The following is a 24,778-nucleotide window of genomic DNA, read 5'->3' as shown; positions in this document are numbered from 1 at the left end:
TCGACTATTTTTAGGAGTTTAGTTTTAAAAAACAAGGAAACAAAAAACTGAATAATAATATCAACTTTGTATTTCCTGTCGTTTTGAACTAATCAGGTAACAGAAACATCGTAATCTGACTAGGACGCTAGTACATGTTGCTCAACTTGGGATCAGCGACAAGGTGGAAATATCTTAAAATTTAAATAATTAACTCTGATATGACAGATATGATTGTGCCAAAATAGCATCAACAAAATAAAATATTTTGAAAAATAACAACTGTTTAGTCATCAACTGTTGATTTCTGATTATCTCAACATGTGTGTAATGACAACTTTGTCTAAACCATTTGTTACACAAACAAAATAAACTCGGAACTACCATTCAAAAACATAAACAAACCGGTGTGACACATCAACACTGACAGTTAGAGGCAATGTCAGTCATCACTTAAAGGCCCTAAGTAATATTCATTTAATAATACATGAAGGTTAACAAAGATGAATGAAAAACTCACCAAAGGGAAAAAGTTTAAGTTCCTCAAACATGTCTTCAGGCAGTCCTATGGCCACAGCACATGAGGAGTCAGCTCCTACTCCGAACGAGTCACACGGCTCAAGTTGCATGCATACACCTTTACCTTCATACAAATACTCCTAGTACCGAGCACCTTGCCAGCCTCAAGGTAGACAACTCCTGTGTGTACACCGACAGCCTCATCAAGCCCAGGTTTGTGATTTGCCAGCTGGCCCCGAGGAGCGAGCCAGTCAGAGACGGGAGTTATAGGAGCGTATCACACCCTGCTGAGCCTGTCACAGCCCTCTAAGGCTGGGCTGGCACTGGCTACGCTACACCGCTCCAGCTCACGGGAATCAGATAACAGGCTGATCCAGTAATTATGGAAATCCCATTTGCATGAAATTATGCCGTGAGCTGGGAGCTTGACCGTTTATGCTGTGTACACCAATAGATGGGTATTGATTTTCACCGGGACATCAGGGAGTATAAGAGAGAGGTCAATATGAATCATAACAGACCTCAGTGTGGCGGAGACAGGAACTAAAGTGCCTTAATTACATGTTGTGTGAGATCCAGACCCAAGTGAACATCACACGCAGGCAGGCAGGTGGGCTTGATTGCCTTTAAAGTCATCACTTGTCACATGTATTATTATTTTCATATTTCTGGTTGTAGGCTTGTGTACCTCTATGCTACCTGTCCCCCCCTCACTCAGACACGCGCCATCTTTCCGCTCCACAACCCAATTTAACCTCGCAAAAACAATTACAGCCATCACACACAATAGAGTCCGGAACCAACCTAAACAAAGTAGCAATCTCCATACAACATAGATCGTCCGATTGCGAGCCATTATGCAGTAAATATAAGTTAATTATATGATGACAAGGGACATAACTACTGGGATAATCTAATGATACAATTAATGTTCACTGCCGATTCTTATTTTCAATTATCTCTAACAGTAGGCAGTATTTCGTATCAGGTAATATTAAATTAGACAAAATAAACCTATGTATTAAACACAATTACCTTAAACAAAATTTGGGGTTCAAATCAGGCAGAAAAATGTGCATGTTTAAAGGCAGTGTGATGTTGAAATAGTCATGGCTGAATGGTTTTCAACAATACTGATATCGCACGAATTTATTCATGAAACGTTATCGCAGTAATTTTTGCAAATATGACACTGAACAAGCTGCTTCTAAAAATAAATTTTGGGGGGTTTGATTAAACCCAAAAAACTTCTTGACTACTCTTCTAGCGTGATGTTAGCCATGTCCTTGAGTGCAGGATTGAAAGCGATGTAATGAAGTTATAGAAAGACAATCGTAGCATGATTGCAAATATTACGACTGACAATTGAAGATTGCTAGCCCTACGTCTTCCCCCAATCACGCGAGGGGAAATGTTCCCAATCGACATTCGTCTCCTTCCCGATCAATCAACAAGGGATCTCTGATGTGACCCGAGATCTCTACCGTTATGACTGCACACAAAATAAACGCGGGTAATGAAATTAAAGGGCTGACGCTCAACTTAGATTTATGAACGAAACAGGACTATGAGGAATGAGTTATCTTGCGGAAGTTAAGATGGACGATATTAATGAAATTTTTCATGTAAGGAACAAGCAAATGAATGTAAACTTGGATCAAGCAGAACGTACAATCCCAGTTTCATAAAGTCGTGTGATTCAGCAACACCATTGGCCCTGGTTATAAAGTCATAAACACTGTAAACAATACGAATCTGGGGCCTATGTTAGGGCACTAATGTACAATTTGTATTCTTGAGACTAGGCAATATTGAAAATAACGCAGCAGTGGATTTGCTGCAGTGGCTATGTGGGTTCGCTACAGACTGCATAATAAGCCATATTGGCTACATCGTTGTTTGACTTAACACGCAATGCTCTCCTGCTTGTCAGAGGGAATGCCATTTTATATCCTCAAAATCTCGTGCCTGAATTAAAGCTTAAAGTGAGGTTACCAAGACGTGTTCTTGGCCACATATTTCATCAAGAAAACAAACACGGGCCTTGTAATTAATTAAAGAAAACCCATAAAAATTTACAGCAGTTTTGGGTGATGCTCCTCGTTATGATTATGATGGGATCAGTGCGACAGTATCGGAGAATTATTGCATTTCAAAAGTGTCAATACTAAAGATGGAAAAATTGTAAAAAGAGTTGAACTGAGTGTTGTAAAACCATACTTCTCCAAAAAACACTTATCAGCTGAGACCATATTCATCTACACCATTTTATTGGTGAGCCTTATAAATTAGAATCGGAGAACGAATCAGGCAGATCTAGAGGTCAGATACAGTGCATCTCACAAGGATCTGAAAACAACTGTCACTCCCAAGACAACACAACAGGAATTAATTACAACATCCACTGAAATGAGAAAACATATGGACACAAATCTCCACTTGTACACCCACAGAGACACCATTGTTCTTGTCTGTGTAAATGCTTTACCTCTTATCAACTGATAGTCTTAATTAGTTACAAATGTTGCCCATCTGGGATAGTGTTTTACAACACCGGGTGAAACAGAACACCTAGCTATCAGGCCATGGTCATTGAGTGATAAATAGCGACTTTCAACAAGGTCAACTGACTGTATGCCACACTTGTATTTGGGGTGAGGTGGCTGTCCTTTGACGCCCCTGACATCCCTTATCACATGTCTGGAATTATTATTATTTCACAGTGAAAAAAAACTGTGACATATCACCATTATCTACACTCCTAAGACAAAACATTTCTTTAAGATGGAGTATCAGATTAAACAAACTGAAACCCTTATCAAATTCTCCGATAATTGAATTGTCAACTCTACCCTTAAATCACTGATAGGTTGTCTATACTTTCATCATGAATGCCCACTTACTTTATTTAAAAAAAGGTTAATTTTTTTTCATTTTGATTTTACGATGTAATATACATTAAAACTTAATTAGCAATATCAAACATCTAAACAATTTGTCTCTAATGCCTCAACAACTGGAAAACTAACCATTTTTCAGCTCATTTTCACATCTGTTTGGATTTCTGATATTGAACTGTCAAAAGTAACAAGTTTTGAATTACCTTCAAATTAACCTGCCCAACAATCAACTAAAACTGATTGCTCCCTGATGAAATATGAACAATTAACCGAAAAATTTCCAAAATTGCTTAAAACTTGTGAGCAGAGAGAAATGAGAAAGATAGAGAATCAGGAATAACTATGTTATTCAGTGTGTCTCTCGCCTGTGATGAAAGGCAAACATTTGAGACAATATAGCATTGTGTGAGGAGCTCGAAGGGCTGGGCATGTGATCCTATCAATGGCAGAGGAACCAAGACTCCACACAGGGCCCAACAGTCCTTTATTCTAGGGATACCAGCCCTTTATTCAATCCCCGAGTCTGACTCAGTCAGCTGAATGGGAACCTTTAATGCGCTACCCTTTTGCGATATGAATGTAGCTCCTTAATATGGACCCCTTTCGCGATATGAATGTAGCCCTTAATACGTCCCCCTCCCGTCATAGGGAAGTAGTCCCTTAACATCGTCCTTTGAGGGATGATTCACCAGCGTAATGCACGGCCCATTCTGTCGCGGAGTATCACTTTTATCCCTCCCACCTTTCTTGATTAAAGCTTTCTCCTCGCTCTCTTATCGTCCATCATAAATTAGGTCTTAGCAGACATTTGACTCTTCTTAAACCATCTCTTATATTGTTTGACGTGAAGATTTCTTGTCAAAGATATAACGGTGCGCTTTCACACGTTCAGCATTATGTAACAAACGCATTTGATTGAGGTGGCAATTAATCTATATTCATAAATTAAGAAATTGCAATATTTTAGTAATGATCATTTGCCATTAAATAGATTGAAAAATTATGAGTAACAACAAGGCTGGCTGAATATTAACAATTTGTCAAAGCAACCAATTAAATTGAAAAGATCACAAAATGTCACAGCCCATTGTGAAAACTTGATTTTTGTTGTTGCTACACTTAAAATATTATGGTGTATCTTTTATAACTAGTCACAAACTCAAAGCCAAGTAACATTATTGCAGTCAGTAAATATTTATTGTAAACCAATACTGATTTTTGGCTACGATTTTTACTGCATTTTTAAATAATATCCCACAATAGAAAAATTATTGATAATATTATTGATAACAAAATATAGAGTATTTGGTAATAAGTTGCAAGGTGCTGTGGTCTTCAACTCTAACTGTCCTGTGTGCTACTGTTTTAGACATGTGACATATATACAGTACGTAACAAAATTCTCTTCCTACAGCAGTAATTGTTACATATAGAGCAAAATAAATGAACAAATCTCTAGCAGCAGGGATTTAATATTTACAGTATTAAATAGAGAGAGACCGACAATCCAGTGATTAACATCACGAGCATCGATCCACACAACTGGGATACAATAACATGCATCAATCAAGTCAGCGATCACTTGAAACAAGCATAGTCGCCTCTCACGGCAAGCATGGGTTGCTGAAGACCTCCTACTACACGGGGATTCCATATACATGTACTACTCCACTTCTTATATAGATATTTTCTATCTTTCCATGATACACAAAACTGATTATCATGTCAAATGTATATTTAAATAATCTGTCATAAGTGATTATCTTTATTAAAAGTTGAGTGGTACATATGTACAGTGTAAAACATAATGAGAATCACCTATTCTTGTCAAAACTCGGAACACAGCATCCGATCATTATGACATCATTTATGTATTCAAATGAGAAAATGAGGGTAGGATCTGGATGTGAAAAGGTAGAAAATAATACTGACTGCTGTAATCAAAATAATAAGCAGTTCTTCACTAATGATCATTTCCTTTGCCAGAATACTATAATATAAGCATTCTATTTTAACCTTGTCCGAATACTGAACAGTAGAAAGCTAACGACATCAATGCCTACATAAGGAAAAATGACATACAGGTACTTGAGTTTCGTAACATTTGTTTACCAGACCAGAATAAATGCTGCAAATAGTGTATTATTATTATGTCCTATTAATGGCGCCATTCCTTGATGGTACCGCAATAAGCACCCTATTTGGCCTCTTTGACGTGGTGAAACGCCTGGAGTGCTAATGATGTCAATCACTGACGTTACCATGTCATAATCCCATGTAGCAGCAATTAACATTATTGGTCATATGAATAGCAAAGTTTGGATTTAATAATCTAAATCTAAATATTCCTTTATGCATGTAAACACTCTGGGCCTTTTCTCGCCAATGATTCTTAATGCTACACCTGTCGTAACTCCCATGCTCTAACATGGACTTACGACAGTCGTAAGATTGCTCTGTGGAAAGAAACATTGGGCATTAGGGCCAGACATTATTTTTTGGTTTTTGGTTTACAGATTACAATTGTGAAAAATTTGATAGGTAATTTGAAAAACATTTCTTGAATCATCTTCAAGTTTGATTATGATCAGTTGGTGATGAAAAGAAGAGAAGAAATCTTGATCTGGTTTCAGTCATTATAAATATTATAAATCTAATATCTGACACCAGCATCTCATTGGCTTTTTTGTTTTGCCCAAATCAGTCTTAACCATCGGCGATATAAAAATAACCATGTCATTCTGATTCTTTTTTCTCAATTTTCTATTTTTAAGGTCAGCGGATCCGTAAACCAACAAAAAAAATATGTAAGGGTTGAATACTTTGAATATGGTGTACAGTACTGTAACACTTGTTTTAGTATACTTCAGACTCTATCGGGCTCACTTGAGATCAGTCTCAGAAACAGAAGAAGAAAAACGTTTTCCCAGCAAACAGTGTATATTGTAGTTTGCACTTTCATGCCAGAGATCTCACACGACTACATCACAATAAAGCTGACACTTCATCAATGACTTGGAAGGTTCTTCATTGATTTGTGATTTCAATGAGAAGTATTTCGAACTAAAATTTCAGGAAACACAATTTTGCTTTCAGGAATTATCATGATTGGAGAATTGAAGACATCAGTGTTGGAAAACTACCAAATTTGATGTTTCATATGATCCATGTGGATATGATGCATGTTTTGTACAAAATGACCTGCATCACATCTCAGACCTATGCAAAATGAGTATTGTGAGCTCTGCAAACATGTTTTGAGATTCTGTCACAGTTTTATCTTTCAAAACTTGTTTTAAGTTCAAATATTTTTTAAAACACCATCTGAAAAAGATGGGTGGGAAAATATTGTTTCTTCGCAAGAGTATGCTCCTTGGGAACGCCAATAGTCATCGTGTTCTCTCACTCAGTCCATCTTGCGATACCCAGGTCTCAACTGGTGATTCCATTTCACAAACAACATCAGCATGATTCATTTACCATGGAGTAGGAGAACTGACAAGGAACCGGCCATTCCAGTGTGGTGAAGAGACTATGAGGTATTGGAATAAGTGCAACCCACAGATTGATATGACTTCGCAGCAGTAAGACAGCAACCTGCACCACAGATGTCCAACATCAGACTCAGAACAACTGGACTCCTTCACCACAGCGAGTGCAAGACATGCAGAGCTATGAGGACATTTGGTGGTGATATCTCAGCTAAGGACAACTTCTCAAGCCCGTCTGTTATTGCAGTCAAGGTGGGGACACAGTGCCTCCTCTCCGCTTCACGGTCCCTGCTTCCTGGAAGGATCATGTTTCTGTGGCCTGTTATCACAGACTCCCAGGCGCCATCCCTCACCTTGTCTCGGTACTGCACACCTCGGAATGTCCTCCACCTCAGATAACTTTGACAGTCACACTAACACATAAATATCTCTGTCTCCTGCCTGATAGTAATATAGGGACTGAACTCACAGAGGATTGATGGGAATGTTCTTCTCACAGTGGGGCGGGTGGGGTGGGTGTGTCCTTCTCACAGTGGGATGTGAGGTGGGGGAATATGGAATGGGTAAAGAATGTCCACACAACGTGGGGTGAGTTGTTCTCACAGTCGGCTGTGGGGCAAGTTGGAGTGGGATATGGGTGTGTCCACACAGTGGGGTAGGCGGATAGGTGCCAAGTTAGAGTGGAGTAAGAATGTCCACACAAAGTTGGGTGAGTTGTTCTTCTCACAGTGGGCTGTGGGGCAGGTTGGAGTGGGACATGGCTGTGTCCACACAGCTGGGATGTGTGTAGGTGGGGTAAGTTGGAGTGGGACATGGCTGTGTCCACACAGTGGGGATGTGAGTAGGTGGGGTAAGTTAGAGTGGGACATGGCTGTGTCCACACAGTGGGGATGTGAGTAGGTGGGGTAAGTTAGAGTGGGACATGGCTGTGTCCACACAGTGGGGATGTGAGTAGATGGGGTAAGTTGGAGTGGGACATGGCTGTGTCACACAGCTGGGATGTGAGTAGGTGGGGTAAGTTAGAGTGGGACATGGCTGTGTCACACAGTGGAATAATGTAGGTGGGGTAAGTTGGAGTGGGACATGGCTGTGTCACACAGTGGAATAATGTAGGTGGGGTAAGTTGGAGTGGGACATGGCTGGGTCCACACAGCTCGGATGTGAGTAGGTGGGGTAAGTTGGAGTGGGACATGGCTGGGTCCACACAGCTCGGATGTGTGTAGGTGGGGTAAGTTGGAGTGGGACATGGCTGTGTCACACAGTGGAATAATGTAGGTGGGCAAGTTGGAGTGGGTGATGTGTGTTCCGGGCGTGCTTTTATAGCGGGGAGTGTGGGTGAGTGGGTGAGTTGGAATGGAAGATGAGTGTGCTCACAATGGAGTGTGCAGTCGGGTGGGGCAAGTTGGAGTGGGGTAGGTGGGGTAGGGGCCTGTCCTCACAGTAGGAAGAAAGTGATTTGTTTGAAGGTGGTTTGGGTTATGAACAAGTGGATGATCTCCATCCTTGTCCATTCTATCAAAACAAAGCACCAATCTTTCACCTAGTGACAGCTTTTCAACAATCAGCCTCACAGTTTATCACTACTTTCTTCAGATATTTCCCTGAACACCATAGCTGTACAGGCTGCCTGGGACAATATCGCCTCTCCCTCACTGGGATTAAGTGTATTCAAGAGCAGCAGACTTTCAGCACCTCTTTCTCACCAAGTGCACATATGTTTGTGGATTTAGTAACCATTCATGTCATTTTCAATTTTTATTGAGAAATATTTCAAAAAGTGCAGAGTACAGGCATTCATGGAGTCACATGCGTGCACTACTTGGGAAAATGTTCACACCCATAGCAAAATATATCCTTTACAAATCCAATATTACTGAGTAAACCACTTTCATCAGGTCAAACTAATTAACAGAAGACAGGTGCTTTAGGCTTCATTTCAAACTGCATGTTATTTTTTCTTCGCGTAACTTGGGAAGAAAATATGCCATTAAGTTAATTGTGTTTAATAACTTCATCATGATAAACACATACACCAGACATTCTGATACGTTGAGCTGTGACTGAGTGACTGGTAAATGACCGTGACTAGACTGGTGAATAACTGTGAATAGACTGGTAAATAATTGTAACAAGGCTGGTAAATAACAGTGACAAGACTGGTAAATAACAGTGATAAGACTGGTAAATAACTGTGAATAGACAGGTAAATAACAGTGACAAGACTGATAAATAACTGTGAATAGACTGGTAAATAACTGTAAAAAGGCTGGTAAATAACAGTGACAAGACTGGTAAATAACAGTAATAAGACTGGTAAATAACTGTGAATAGACTGGTAAATAACAGTGACAAGACTGGTAAATACTGTCACAAGATTGGTAAATAACTGTTAAAAACAGTGACTACACTGGTAAATAACTACAACAAGACCCTGAAAACTTACTAGACTCTACTACTAATATGTCCCATTACATGGCTGGTACATAACCAGCCGGACAGACAAATATTAGTTCATACTGTATATCTTACAAGCAAGGGGTAAAAGGACCAAGCTATTCTGCCCCAAGTTCCCCATCAGACAGGATCTCAAAGAACACCAAGACTAAGATTATCAACAGTGAAACAGTCATCTGAACTTACACTCACTCCAACTGGCCATGGTACTCCGCTGTGCCACCACATGCCCCTCAAAGAGTCTCAGAGAGAGTTAATGAGAGTGATATCATACACTATCATTAAACCTGAGCTGAAACAAGTGAGCCTCCTTATCGTAAGGCATCAGGCAAGTGTAAATTAGAAGTAAAGAGCTGCTCTAAGTATGTTAAAGTAGACAGCAACAACAACTGGGCTCTGATAAAAACTTAATTAAATCTAAGTGTTTCATCAAAGAATCTCTACTGCATCTGTACACCGTGAACACATTTCCCACCAGGTCTCTTCGTCCAGGTTGTTCGTGTCAACAGAGTTAGGGATGATTTTACACTAAAGTTGAATATTGAATTTCACAAACATTAATCTTACCAAACAAACAAACACTATACTTTTTCCCCCATCCTGCAACTTAGGGTTGCGCTTTTTGTAATGACTCATACGACTGCAAGATTCTGTTCTGATAAAATCTTGGAAATTCATAAACTGGAATCTCCAGATAGAAAATCAAGCAAAAGTAATTGTAGAATTATTTGGATTGGAACACTTCTTTACAAAACAGGACTGCATACTGTTTTTGATAATACAATGAGCTCGGAACATAGAGACACGGATAGCGTCAGAGATGTGCGGCAGTTACTGCTGTATGCTTCCTCAAGGAGCAGCAATACAAAGACAATCTATTACTTCGGGGAGATGATCTGACAGCCCAGGATCAATACCTGGCATCGGCAACACCGAGTTGCCATCGCCATACAATATATTCATTAAACCATATACAGTTTCATAACAACCCAGCATCAAAAGCCAAGTATTCTCAGGAACAATACTCAAGGAGAAGAAGTTCGAGTGGAGTGCACGTCCCTATTAAACTTTCAAAGTGGTCCGACTGTGCCTGTGTGCAATGACAGAAGCGGCGCCACGCAGGTGCATGTCCCATGATGCACCAGCCTAGGCCGATGGTCTTGGTATCCGTCTCAGTATCCCGCCCCGCCCCCTCGTGCCTGCCCGCCCGTCCGTGTTGCCTGCCTGCACTGATGCTATTGGCACCAAAACCTGTGACAACATAACTCCCCAGGTTTACACTGGACGACCTAACTTCGCTCTGATTCATCAGTCATACAAGTTACCATGGATACCAAGAAGTTGCTCCATTCTTTAATTTTTGGAGCATGCTGAATGGAAATTGAGCATAATCACTGCACTATTTTCTTAACTTTTATCAAGCACTAGAAATCCCATGATATACATATTTGTGCCATAGATAACAAGTTATCTCATCATTCATCCAAAAGCAAAGCAAACAGTTATTAAAAAAAGTAAATCAAGTAAAACATGAATTTTGATTCTTTAGTATAATGCATCATTCATTTTCAAAAACATCAAGTCATCAAAGATTAGATTTTTAAAAATGTTTTATTGAATTTAAATCATATACATCAATAATATCCCTTAATGATTTTAAAAACCCTCCTCCAAAACACACCTAAGACAAACAATTGAAAAACATATTACGTTTTGTCTTCACCATGGCATTGTATATAATGGATTCACCACCGAGCTGAGTATTACACAGCTATATCCACACATTTGTCAACCATGACATGCTAATCATCTAATAACTGTCAGCCGCAGGATAATTTGATTTAGATATTACTTGGCAGTATATTCCAAAACTACAGGCACACTTAAACCCAGTGATGTATATGAAATGAAATCAGTTGGTAACTGCTTGCGTACTCCCTGGCCTCTCCGACAAGGAACAAAGGATTGTTGATTCGAGATGCGACTAACCAATCCAAACCGCGATGTTAGGAAGATAGGCACTAGCTGATACATTGATCCCTCGCCTCCACTGGGTGCAGACACTTGCAATACCCAATCCAGAATTAACGATTGCATCTCTGGCTAGTCATCAGGACAATGTCACTAGTTTCCATGCTGTATTCCATCCCACTGACTATCATTACAATATTTGTCAAGACGCATATTCAATACTTGTTAATCATTGTTAAATGTCCTGTGAAATCAGCATCTTCATCCAAAGTAATAATCCACTTTCAGAAACCATTTGTATTAGTAAGTTATCTATCTAAAATGACTAACCTATAACTTCTTACCACTTTGTAAAATATGATACAAAATGTGCACATTAAATATAAATTTAAAAAATACAATTTATCCATCATCTATAATCATACTGACATTTTTTTTATAAATGTATAAAGATATATTTAACTTTAAATTATTTTCCTACCATCACATTTTTCTTACATTAGTCGAAACACACATTATTCCTCATGGGGTTTATTATCATCATTTCTATTCAAATTTATTCATATTATCAAATAATACCATTTTGTCTTGTGATATATTCTGTATCATAAATGACAAGTCCTGGCTATTGGCCTGCTATTAAGATAAGGATCCCCCTCAATCCCAGAGCCCCAATATTATCTCTCTTACATCTCAAAATGTGCTCTCAACCGACCAATAAAAACAGCTAAAAATCCATATTTTGCCTTTTTAGGACTGCGGCAGTAGTATTGACAATTTGTAAATACACAAAGTGGCCAAGGCAAACTCAATAATCGGATTACTTTTACTCACTTTGACAAGACAATAAATTTCCACGGGAGGAAGCTCATTACACAGATACAATTAGAAATATAACTCCCAGTTGAGACTATAACAATTTTTCGCTTGCTTGAAGTAATCTATTTCCCATTTGTATGTTTGCCACGAGCTGTGTTACCTGAGGTATGCATTGACTCGCGACACGAGCACAATCGCTTCACACACAGGTATCGCTCACCTCTACTTAGGCACCTGTGATTGGTTCATATCATCTGTATTGATCAGTGATATTTGTGTTGGCATTAATAATTCAGCCCAATAGTTGCCGTGATCAGAGTGAAGAATCAGCTCTGCTTGTATCTTGCACGTTTATGACTTAAGCAGTGTTTTACAAGAAAACCTTTCTTACCCTTTGAAATACTTAAACAAAAGTAAACAAATTTGAATATTTCTAGAAATCCTGTTTTTATTGAAACCTTGTTATTTTTATCAAGCTTCATTCATTTAGTCTTCATATTTCCCAACTTACCAGAATAGCTAGCATCCTTCGTAACATTTTAATGTTATTCCTTTCTCTACAACTATGCATATTTTAATGGACCTTATCGTTGCCAGACAACAACAGTGCTGTGACATCATAACAAAAGACATTTGACGTCAGCTTACCTCCATAAAAATCGCCATGTAAGCAGATTGTAAAAACATATCTTACTTTTCTCTTATTAGTTCGCAATGTAATAAAAATGTTATTTGAAAAAATTTCAGCTACTTTCGATTAGTCAGTCATTATTTAAATTATTATAACAGTTATTATTTTAAGTCTAAAAACAGGACTTTGCAGAAAATGAGTCTACATGTTTGATGCACGTATATCTGTACAACACATGAATTGATGATTGTGAATTGTACCTTTGTGTTCTGAAGATACTGGCACTGTAGGCAACTTGGATACGATGACATGCATCAACCAAGTCCTGTTAGTCGCCTCTTGCAACAAGCAACATCTCCTCTTACAGCAAGCATGGGTTACTGAAGACCTGGGGCGGTCGGGTAGGCTAGTGGTTAAAGCGTTCGCTCCTCACGCCGAAGACACAGGTTCGGTTCCTGACATGGGTACAATGTGTGAAGCCCATTTCTGGTGTCCCCCGCCATGATATTGCTGGAATATTGCTTAAAGCGGCGTAAAACCATACTCACTCACTCACTACTGAAGACCTAATCTCTACCCAAATCTTCACAGGTCTATTGAGGATTAGGACTACATGAATAGAGAAAGATGAGACATCAAGAGAGACTGAGGACATTATGTATATTTATGTATCTATACAGTTAATAAAACAACAAAATCTTCAACAATATGGTTAAAGAAAAACAACAACTTGTAATTGAGACATTCCTGAATACATTCCACACAAAAAACAATATGTAATTTACCTACTTCAAAAAGTTAAAAACCACAACATATTACAAAGCGACTAAACACAAGTCCTCGCCTATCACTCTGGCAAGCAGAGCAATGGTTAATTGGTGTACCTGCTCCAGTTTACACAGGTGGCAAAAGGGAACCCATGTATAAGCCCTGGGCTGTTCCCAGCGCCCAAAACAGCTGAGTATCTAACAGTGCTGATTCATACAGGTGCCCCACCACGCCATGTTTACAGTTGTTCAAATCAGCTCATGGCGGTACAAGTTACAAGTCTGACAGGAAATGGGTAATATGGCGGTTTTGAGACGAGAGATAAGGTAGTGTCAGTAATGGCTGACTCCCACTGCTTGTGTGAGCACTGGTTATATTATAGGCCAGGTGTTTCCCCCCTGTGCTTGCTGCCTGGCATCGGCGAAATCGCATCTATATTTCTATGAAAATGTGAGTTTTTGGTGAAACAATTTTAAAGAAACACCATTTTTGCTGTCTAAAACATACGGTATAGGTTTGATCCTAAAGTGAAACCTCTATGCTTCTATTAGGTTATAATAATAACAACAACAATAACAATAATAATATAGCACACTGTATGGTGGATCTTCCATAGGTATCATATGCAGTGCTGGTGAGTGAGTGAGTTTGGTTTTACACCACTTATAACAATATTCCAGCTATATCACGGCAGGGGTCACCAGAAATTGGCTTCACACATTGTACCCATGTCGGGAATCAAACGCGGGTCTTTGGCGTGACGAGCGAACGCTTTAACCACTAGCCTAAATGACCGCCACTTCAGCCAGATAAGAAGAATGTGAAGTCCCTAATCAGACTGACATTAGTCCCAGAAATAAAGCAATCTTATTTGAAAATATATATCTAAAAATAAAAATAATAAAATCCAAATGGAGCCCAGAAGAATCCTTTATTCCTAGACTTGCCAAATCATTCTAGACTTGAGTTGGATTCCTAATTAAATTTTGGGTGTAGGAGACAGACTAGCCCCTAGCCCCAAGACACCCAAATGTAGGTCAACTATCACTATAATGTTATCAGATACAAAAAGCGTATCATATTGTCATAACACACATTTATAATGCCTACCAACAGTCCTTCCTTCATAACTGCTTCATAATAAACACATTGCACAACCCCATGTTCAACCAACACCCACAGTAACTGCCTGTCTATCTGTACCCTGTACAGCAAGAGAAAGTCTCAAGAGTGTAGTTCCGGTCTACTTGTCAATACTTTGTGCAGTTCACCTATTGTTTGAAGCAGCATCATACACCCCATCTACTTGACCTGTTGTCAAATAAGTCAGCAGACAATTGTTCACGACACGTCAATGTTTCGTATATGTTGCTTTCAGTCGTGTCCAAGATCAGGAAACATAGAACGGAATCATGATCACTGCAAACTGTCATAAGCGTGTATATTAATCATCAAAGTCATTAGTCACAAGAATTGTGTATCCTCATTTCATATCCGGTCGCTGTTTCTAATCTGTACAATATCACATTACATTTAGGGCAGAAATTAACCAAGAAGGTCTGAACAGTGAAAACATATTGCGATACAAAAAAAATGTTTGAAATTATACTAGCTCTTAGGGTACCTTTAGCATCAGCAAAACTAGTCCAGGGTTACGGGCTAGCGGTAATTTCTATCTCTGAATAGAAAGACACAGCCCCAAATCTGTTTCTCCAAATCTAGTTATTTTTCATAAAAAAACTCGTCAAAATTAGCTGTGGACTAGTTGGATATGACCAATGGTGTCCATTCCTGAGTTCACTGTAACAATGTTGGATATGACCAACGGTGTCTATTCCTGATGTTAATTATAACTCAATTCAAACATAGACATATATGACAGTTGGAGGGCGGAGAATGCTTAGCAACAAGACAGGTTCACCTAGCTCTGATGAAGGACTTTGGATAATCATTAAATGGTGTATTGAAATCACTTTCCCTTTAACAAGATATTTCTTCCAATCTCCGCTTGACATCTATTAGCATAGCATTATAAATCTTAAACATAGTCTCCTCCATTGACAAAAGGCTCAACATACACCACTAACATGAACACAAGCCAGCCACAAAGCCTAACAATGCCCCATAACAGGACGTAGTGCAGGCTGCACTAATTAGACAGACGGATGGTAAATCTACATGTTTAAGTGTCCTTCTCTTTGTTCTTGCCTCTTCATTGTAGTCAATCTTTTGCGTCCGAGAAAGGCCTCGAAGCTGAAGCAATTGATCGCGAAATCATGTGTGGAAAAAGAAACACATGACAGCACCTATAATCTTGTGACAGCCTCAACACAAAAACATCAAACTCTCAGCACAGGGGATCAATGAGACTTAAAACAATGATTAAGGTGTAAACGCCACTTGCCCCAGTGAAAATCTTGCCCTCTCAATCAATGCACTTTCAAATGGCAGTAAAGACTGATACGCTCGGAAAACAATGTCCTAACATAAACTCATATCTCAACTTGATCAATGGTATTTAACATAGCAATTAAGGTGTGATCAATTTTACATGAGAACAAAGCACAAGTACTCCTGACATCAGGAAAATAGGTACCTGCCATAACAATGTCAAATAGACACCGGGAAATAAGGGCGTGGCACATGTAATTTTCCAAAGAAACAGTAATGCCTATTAACACTTAATACAGAAATAAATCATAATAAAATAAATATATAAACAAATCACTTTTTTTTCGTGAAAATGTCTACAAATGATAAAATCATAAATTCAAGAATAATTCTTGAGCAAATGATAAAATTCAATTACATAAACATTCTATTTTGGCCTGTATATTTAGCAATGATTCAGTTGGAGCAATCCTTTACTTCAGAGTAAACAAAAAGTGCTAACATAACTGACCCCACTCAATACTAATTTCTCCCCTTTTGTCAAGGCATAGGAATGAAGAGCTAGTGACACAATCAGTCATAATATTTTGATTAATGAATCGCATACCGCAATGAAGATTTCATAAAAGTAAAAATAATTTGTGCAAAAAATCAAAAGAATCGTACAACCATTACCATGGAGGTACTAAGCATCAAGCTCGTTGATGAATCACATAAAACCCTATACAATCCCCACTTTGCAGTACACGGGAAACGTATTTGCAAATCTAATGTCCTCAAATGTGTGTAAAAGAATACTATGCCCTGAAGTCTCAAAAAGACGAAAAATATAATGAATCAAACTCATTAATCGGATAAGATCTTTCGTCAATGTCGTTCCTTAAATGGCATTTCAATTGCAGGGAGTAGGCTGCTCTCTTTACTGGCTAGCAACAAGAAAAGGTTGTAACAAGTGGAAGAATTGATTCTTCATAGCGAGCGTGATTAAGATCGGGCCATTCAGGGGAGTTTGTACCCAGTTAGTCCTGACAAGATGCTCCTACGGTCATCCTTTTATTCCCCTACGCAAAGTCCCAAAACATTTACATCCCCGCAATAAAATCCCGCCAGCAATAACAAAAGAAACATTCACGCCCGACCATTTGATGTTTTTCTCAAGAAAGATGAAAGCAGTCATGTAGAAAATGGAAAATATTAAAGGTATCAAATTTGCGACTGTAACACAATTTCACATAATTTTGATCACCGTGAATTGGTCCGTATGAATCCGTTATAATGAACCATTGAGTCGACCACTCTTCACTCACAATGGCATATTTCATCCTGCTAAGAATTGGCGATTTCATCTATTGAGAGGAAAAATGCTTTCCAAGTTGCGACTGACTGTAGCTCTAATACGGATTACGCATTGACAATCACTTTCCTTGACAAACATATCACTCAACATTTTTTAATATGCAATTTCTATTGCGACCATCTCGTACGGCCATCTCCGATTAGCACAATAAGCTTGCCATGATTCAGACCCGTCTGCTACGCTTGACCAACCAATCAGAACCGAATTCTCCGTGTTCTTACTAAATTGCCAGGTCCGACTCAGAATCAAACAGACTCGCTCGTAGAATGAGGATTCGAAAAAGCAAGACCGGAAACAAAAATTGGTTGTGCGTACTCAAAGGCGCTTTGTGTGCAGCTCCTGTACCCATGAACATCCTGAATCCCTCATGCGGAAATAATCTGATATTTAGCAAATAATTTGATATTCTCTATATTTGTGTGTTCTTGTTCATCCTAGTATTGATTGAGGACATCTCCTTGAAACATTCCAAATGTCAAATATTATTACATAAATGGTGCTCCGTGTTCAAGTTAATAAAACCAAATTATGGCATATTACAATGCTGTTGATCAACACAGGATAAAATGTTTGCTAATAGATAATCAATGAATCAAGAAGGGTGCAGACCAAGCCCCAGTACTGAAGCTGAACTCAGCAGCAGCATCTTCAACCAAATATTAGAGAAAATGTCAAAACAATATCTCCTATGCTGGTGTAGCGTCCGAACAAACCAGACTACCGTATTCGACGTAATAAGCGCCCAGCGCTCTCAAAATTAGAAATAGTGGGATCTTATTGGAATATTATTTTGGTGAAAAAAAAACAGAGTTGAAAGATAAATTTCGTGAAATATTTATATATGCGAGATATATTTTTTCAGAATTTAATTGCCCATAATTAAGGCTGCATATAACACACGAGTTTGTATTATACGCGAATAAATAAGTCTTGTGTACATTGATCAATCAGCTAATTGGGATTGTTCACTAGCCAATATATTACAAATATCGCCCTGGGTGCTTATAAGAGCGAGGTGCTTATTACGTCGAATACGGTATTACGGATGAAAAGTTTGGCTTTCATGTTTCGTAACACTGCCTATCATAATGATGCTGTTGCCAGACAACCCATTTTCATCCTGAACATCTTTATTAGATATAGTATTTGAGTGTATTTTAATATTAGTCTTCAGTTCTTGACCCAAAATCTGTTGCGTTAAATCATTTCTTTATTTGATAATAGCCTGTGTGAAGGGACTGAATTTGAGCTCAGGTCTGTATTACAAATCTTGCTCCCATTGTTTTCTGTCCAAACAATTACAGTATCATTGTGGTTAAAAAAAAAATGTTTTTTATAAATGCATCTCTGATACATAGTTAAGGGCAGTGAACAACAGCTATTTCACAAACAACCTTTTTCGCTGACATAATGTGTTAATTTTTATTATGCCATTTCCAACTTTTTTTAATATTTCAAAATTTATTTTTATTTTTATATATGTCTTTAATTGATGTTGTTAATTTCCTAATCACTTTTAATCTCCTTTCAATATATTTCAAGAAGCTTGAATGAGAAGCTTACAACCATTCCCTTATAATTTTCTGATATATTTTTTTCTCATTAAGCAAAGTATCAACAGTATTGATATATGTGTTAAAGATATCAAAATAAAATCAACCTCATTTTCTTAACCTTACATGCTTAAGTTAATGTACATAAGTGAACGCCATTAATCTGAATCTGCAAGGCAGGTTTCTGTAATGAGGGGCAGGCAGATGTGAATATGATTAGTGTTTAAGGAATTGGTGCTGGCGCATGGCCTCAATTGCAGGTAAGCAATTTGTCAATGTAACAACCACAATTACAGTCCATGTCAGACAGAGGGACACATGGGCAGAACATGCTTTGTGTGACCAATCAGTCTCCTGGCCAGGGCCATGTTACACAATGTTCAACACTGTTTATTATAGGTTCCACCATTACCAAATAAGCTAGTGTCACATGTGGCTGCAGTGGTAAGATTGATGGAGCGTGGATGTCTTTGCCACTCTTCACCTGAACATAATATTTCTTTCCCTAGGTGATGGAAGCAACAAAGACACTTAATGAAGATTTAGAATGTCCATTGGTCACTGCTGAAGTTTCTGTTGGTAATTCATCAGGGTAATTATTGAAGGGCTTCAATAGCAACCCACACTCCCTCTGTGTAATTAGATGACAATGGATATTTATTGGGTAACATTCTACATCGAAAATGGGACATAATTAATATTTATATCAGTTAGCATAGACAAGCTTCATGCTTGCAGATTGTAAACTCTTTATTTCTTAAACTGATCACTTTCCTTTTTAAGTTCTTCACCTCATATTTTTTTAATCAATATGTCAATTCCAACTGCTTTTGAGTTAAATAGTAAATTGCCTAAGACTTAAAGAGGATACCAGTTTTAACAAACACAACTTTCAGCAATGACATTTGTCACTTCACACACAACTAAGACAGATGCTGAAACATTAAGGTATTAACCTCATGTTCATAAAATCAATATTTCCTATTACTTTTGAGTTGAATGGTAAAATGCGTAATACATAGATTATACCAATTTTAACAAAACTATCATGAACAGTTTCAGTAATGACAATAATCACCTCAGATATTACTGATTCAGATTAAAAAAGATTAAGGCAATAAACAAACAAGAAGAGTTCGACGCCTCGGCAAACATTACTATTTTTATCATTTTTAATGTGGAATTTGGGACATAGAATACTGTTCTTTAAACTCCATGGGAGCCGTTATGTATGAAGTTGACTGTGATTCATATTCTAACAAGCCATATTGTACTGCTTCACTAACTTCCAACACACTTGTACACATTCTGTTATCCAATCTATGGGCCTTGTCATCCGCTAGTTGGGGCCGATTCCCAGGATGGGACATTGAAACTGGTCTGACTTCATCATCAGTCATTTGTTTAATTGACAAAACCCAGAACACAAAATTAAATTTGTGGACACCTGGCCCTAGGTGTAGGGAGAGACCTAAACGGCTACCTCACATTGTTATGGGAACATAAAGCTCAATATTCAGATGAACATGTAATTAAATTACCCGCGTGGCCGTGGATGTGTCGTCCACTGTACCCTGCTATGTGATGCTGCATCTGTCCATCTTTAGATGCAAGGTTCTAAATCATTACTATTCCATGCTCTTTCTGGGACTCTAAAATTGGGATGAATCACAATATTGATTTTTTTTATTTTAAGTGAATAGAACTATACAAAGGTGCAATGGTGCCTTTTAAAGAAGAATATGATATTTCATCTTAGTTACGTTCGACTGGTTACATCATAATGTGACTGTTAAACTGACAAGATTCCTACAGCTATTTAACTTGGGTCCAGACAGAACACCCCAATACTTTAACGTGAGCATTTAGTTATAATAACAATCAGTTCAAAGCAAAAGCCTGAGATATCTGTCCCATCACAAAAATAATTCTAAGGCAATAAAAGTGCGCCACCAAGTCAAGAAACACATTTCAACATAAAATATGGAGAACAGGCCAGCGGAAGCACTGACTAAAACAAATTCTGCCTCCAAATATGTGATTGGCTATTGAAAAACAAATTGACAATCCCCTAAAACAACACACGGTTACAACGAAGTTGCAGTAATATCTTTTAATGCATGTAATTGAAAATTGGGCAGCCATTATTTGTCATGGGGATACAACTGGCCGAATTGGGTGTCCATCAATAATCGCTGGGATGATATTGAATTTACGTGTACCGCTATGTGCCACTGCACTTAATCTCCACCACTGCACCTGGGGCCCAAACACAAAATGGCAGCCCCTGACATGACTAACTTGGTTTTCAATAAACTTTGGCCATCTCAGGTAGAGACAGAACAAGATAGGAAGAAAATCCTGAGAGGGAAATTCATATTGATACGTGCCTCCCCCCTCTCTCAAAGATAATGCCCCTAACAGCAAATCGCCATTATGGCTAGTGAGGATGAAACACTGCAGAGTGTGCCGCCATGGTGATGCCGCGGTGATGCATATGAAACTTGCATCAATCACGTAGTCGTGTTTGGTAATGTACTGGCATTCTGTTGACCAGTCACTGAATGTCCACCATTGACAGGAAACAAGGCAAACAACTCATCTGGGAGGCAACGTTCTTCAAGTGCAGATCAGCAAATGCATAACATACAAGTCTTCATGTCCAGATCAACATACCCATCATACAGGGTACTTGTTCATGATATAGGAAATGCAAAAAAGTAGAATAATCTTGTCACACCCATGTAACGTTCCATATATATCACAAGCATGTTAACTTGGTATTTACCAAGAGTCGAGTCTTCTGCTTTGATGAAAGCAGTTGTGCCAGATGTCCCAAAAAAGCAAGTCTCCCCATGTCATAGGGGAATATCATAATGCACTGGGTGAAAGCTCCCACCGACATCCATGGACATAGAGAGCACCACCGGCTGCCTTCTAGGTGTAATACCATTAATGGTGCGGTTGTATTTACATTTGCTGCCAATTCTCATCCACCATCAATCAGACTGACGAGGGCACAGGCCAAGTGAGGCGATATTCATGGTTTGGGTGGAGGCTTGGACAAAAACAAGCTCACATAATGTCCATGTATATATAAGCCAGGTTGGGGGGATGAGTCAAAGAATATTCACACCTGCAGACTGAGCATTCATGCATTCCAACCACACTCCTAATGGACATAGTAGTCTAAAGATGTGCAACATGACATAGGTGAAAAAAATGAATCTCTCGGGTTTATTGACTTGTCATAAATTCGGCCTCTTCTGAAGAACTCCATCATGGAATAAAACATCATTATTACAGAGACACACTTCCAAACCAAGCGCCAAACTTATGTCAATATCTCTAAAATCAAACGTAAATACTTCATCAAAATGTTCAACCAATCTTGATTAATACAAATTGATAAATGCATTAGTAAAGATTGGTCTAAATCATTAAATGTGTGGCTTCAGGCATCATTGCAGCTTCAGGATAAATTACTTTGAAATTTTGAAGTAAGGAAGGTGTAGCCTTTGGTTGAATAAGAAAAAGGATTAAACCATAACAGAAGGTATCACTTTCTCCTTTGGAGACAACAGCGGCAATTCAACAGCAAGGGTGTCATCCTTTAATGTGCCCAGTGTTCCATGAATAGAACAATTTGTTGAAGATCTTATCAGTCATATTGAGAGAAGACCTCAACAGAAGGCCTCCTATTGTTCCGTGATGTGTAGCACACATGGCAGACAATAGGTAAGTCAAAGGCCAACATAATCAATGGTCAAGATGTCTTCTTTAGGATAAGTTCAACGAGCCATGACTGGAGTTTGTTTAGGACATCATGGTGGATCAGAAAGGACCCCCTTCAGGAGGGGAAAGGGATGACAGGGGTCATCCGAGGAAGGGAAGCTGGTCAGGACAATTGTCTTCCTATGGCAAAGGTGCCTGCATAGATGAGAAATTAGCATCATCAAAATGGTTGACATGACCGTTGCTGGACACAGGAAGTTCATCTGCCTGTATACAGGTGTTAACTGTGGTCATGAAACAGATCAGACACGTGCCGTGCATTTAAACAAGCCCGGTCTGTGGTCAGGGGTTGTGTCACCAATGTCCACTTGAGATGCCAACAAGACTGAGAGGGGTACAGCCACAAGGTGTGAGTGGAAGACAAGCCTGGTTTCATCACAAGGGGTCCTTACTTGATAAAGAACCATCATGTCTGAAAGGCCTTGTAATGGGTGCTATCATTAAGGGAAGTGATTAAGGTGGACGAAAATAATTTTCTCTTGTCTCATAATTCCATTTGAATATAAATTGTCATTGACATGCTGTTTAACTGCTGAGGAACTGCCCGCATGCATGTGTCCACTTTAAATGTCAGTCGTAGGATGAGAAACATGCAGGATTGACACATGACTAATTTATGACCACTACCACAGCAAGGGGCCAATTTCAAGTTGTATTATTTGATAGTTTAAAAATATTTAACAATGGTTTAGAAAACTGAAAACTTACCTTTAGGACAATGTTACTTTGGTTTTGGTTTTTTTTTTAGCATTGAATCACAACCCTGAATCAAGACTACTGACGTGACAAACAAAAAGAAACATCAAATTACAAAGATGGCGAGGACATCACCAAAGCCCATCACTGATTTATTGTTCAATAACGAACTGACAAGAACTAATATGTTATTAGTCACATGTTTTTACACCAATATAATCTGTATACATGTAATGTATTGTACGTTTTGAGAAACAGGGGTTGTAAATCGATGTATTGTATTGTGGGCCTTGTAATGCTGTAACGTTACACCACTGATGGAAACATCAGTAAGTCTGACTTCACTGACATGTTGAGGAGACACGATGTTGTTCAAGTCAATTAAGTATGAGACATAATGGTACATACACAAGACATGCTGTCTGACATTATGAAAACATATATCAAATTTCATACTATGCTATTAAACATTTATTGAAGTTCAATGATGACGGCAAATCTTTTTCACCTATGTCATAAATAGGCATTTGACAAAACAAATCACTGACTCAAGTGATTGATAGGACTATTGAAAGGAAATGTCATAAGTCAGTAACTATCACTGAGCAAGAATACTTTTCTACCTGCCTTAGAACTAGTACCGTATTCAACGTAATAAGCGCCCAGGGCGCTCTCAAAATTAGAAACATGGGGCTCTTATTAGAATATTAATTTTGTGAGAAAAAAAAGAGAGTTAAGATAAATTTTGTGGTTTATGCTGACAGCCAGAAATGTATATATACGACAGATATATTTTTCCAGAATTTAATTGCCCATAATTAAGGGTGCATATAACACACATGTCCGTATTTTACGCGAAAAAATAAGTCTTTTGTACATTGATCAATCAGAAGGGGTGCTAAGTGGGATTGTTCCCTAGACAATATATTAGGAAATGTCACCGTGGGCGCTTATTAGAGCGGGGCGCTTATTACCTCAAATACAGAAATTTTGAATAATTAAAGTGATAAAACCATTTCCATAATCATAAGAAATCTCTACTGAAAGCAGTCCAATGTATGATTCCGACCATATCATAGCCATCATGTTTATGAATCACTATCAAATAATGACAATATCAAGTGTCCTCGAAAAGGTGAGTGTATCCTGTCCCACTAGTCACAAACACATGCAAAGGCACGTCAATTATTCACCTTAAAAACACAGGAACATATTGTAAGGAACTAATGCAATGGTGATCTATTAGTCAAACAGTTGACACTTTAGAGGGACAGGTTCAGCACTGACATTTAACCCTTTATGTACCATCTTCTTTACAAAAGTAGGTGCATTACTTGAGTCACAACATTGCAAATCAATGCATGGTTTCAACTCCCTCTTAAACTGATTTGATACTGTATGACCAGATTGCTATTAATCACCATTTTCTTGGGACGTGCCTACTGCCTACTATA

General features: G+C 38.4%; 1 protein-coding gene across 7 annotated transcripts in view; it reads right to left on the bottom strand.

Annotated features, from left to right (window-relative positions):
* The window catches only part of LOC139463848 (zinc finger E-box-binding homeobox protein zag-1-like), an 86,753-nt gene that overhangs the window by 12,709 nt on the left and 49,266 nt on the right, over window positions 1–24,778 (bottom strand). For 6 of the 7 annotated variants that reach the window (XM_071245221.1, XM_071245224.1, XM_071245222.1 and 3 more), the window contains exon 1: window positions 500–800. The exons of the other annotated variant lie outside the window; for it this stretch is intronic. In XM_071245221.1, coding sequence (XP_071101322.1) covers window positions 500–608 — 109 coding nt within the window. In that variant the 5' untranslated portion in view covers window positions 609–800. Of the gene's footprint in view, window positions 1–499; window positions 801–24,778 lie in introns of those variants that run through there. 7 annotated transcript variants of the gene reach the window in all.

This window comes from Haliotis cracherodii, unplaced genomic scaffold (assembly GCF_022045235.1).
Source record: "Haliotis cracherodii isolate W230 unplaced genomic scaffold, xgHalCrac1.p SCAF_16, whole genome shotgun sequence".
Taxonomy (NCBI): domain Eukaryota; kingdom Metazoa; phylum Mollusca; class Gastropoda; order Lepetellida; family Haliotidae; genus Haliotis; species Haliotis cracherodii.
This window is presented reverse-complemented; position numbering and strand designations above follow the sequence as displayed.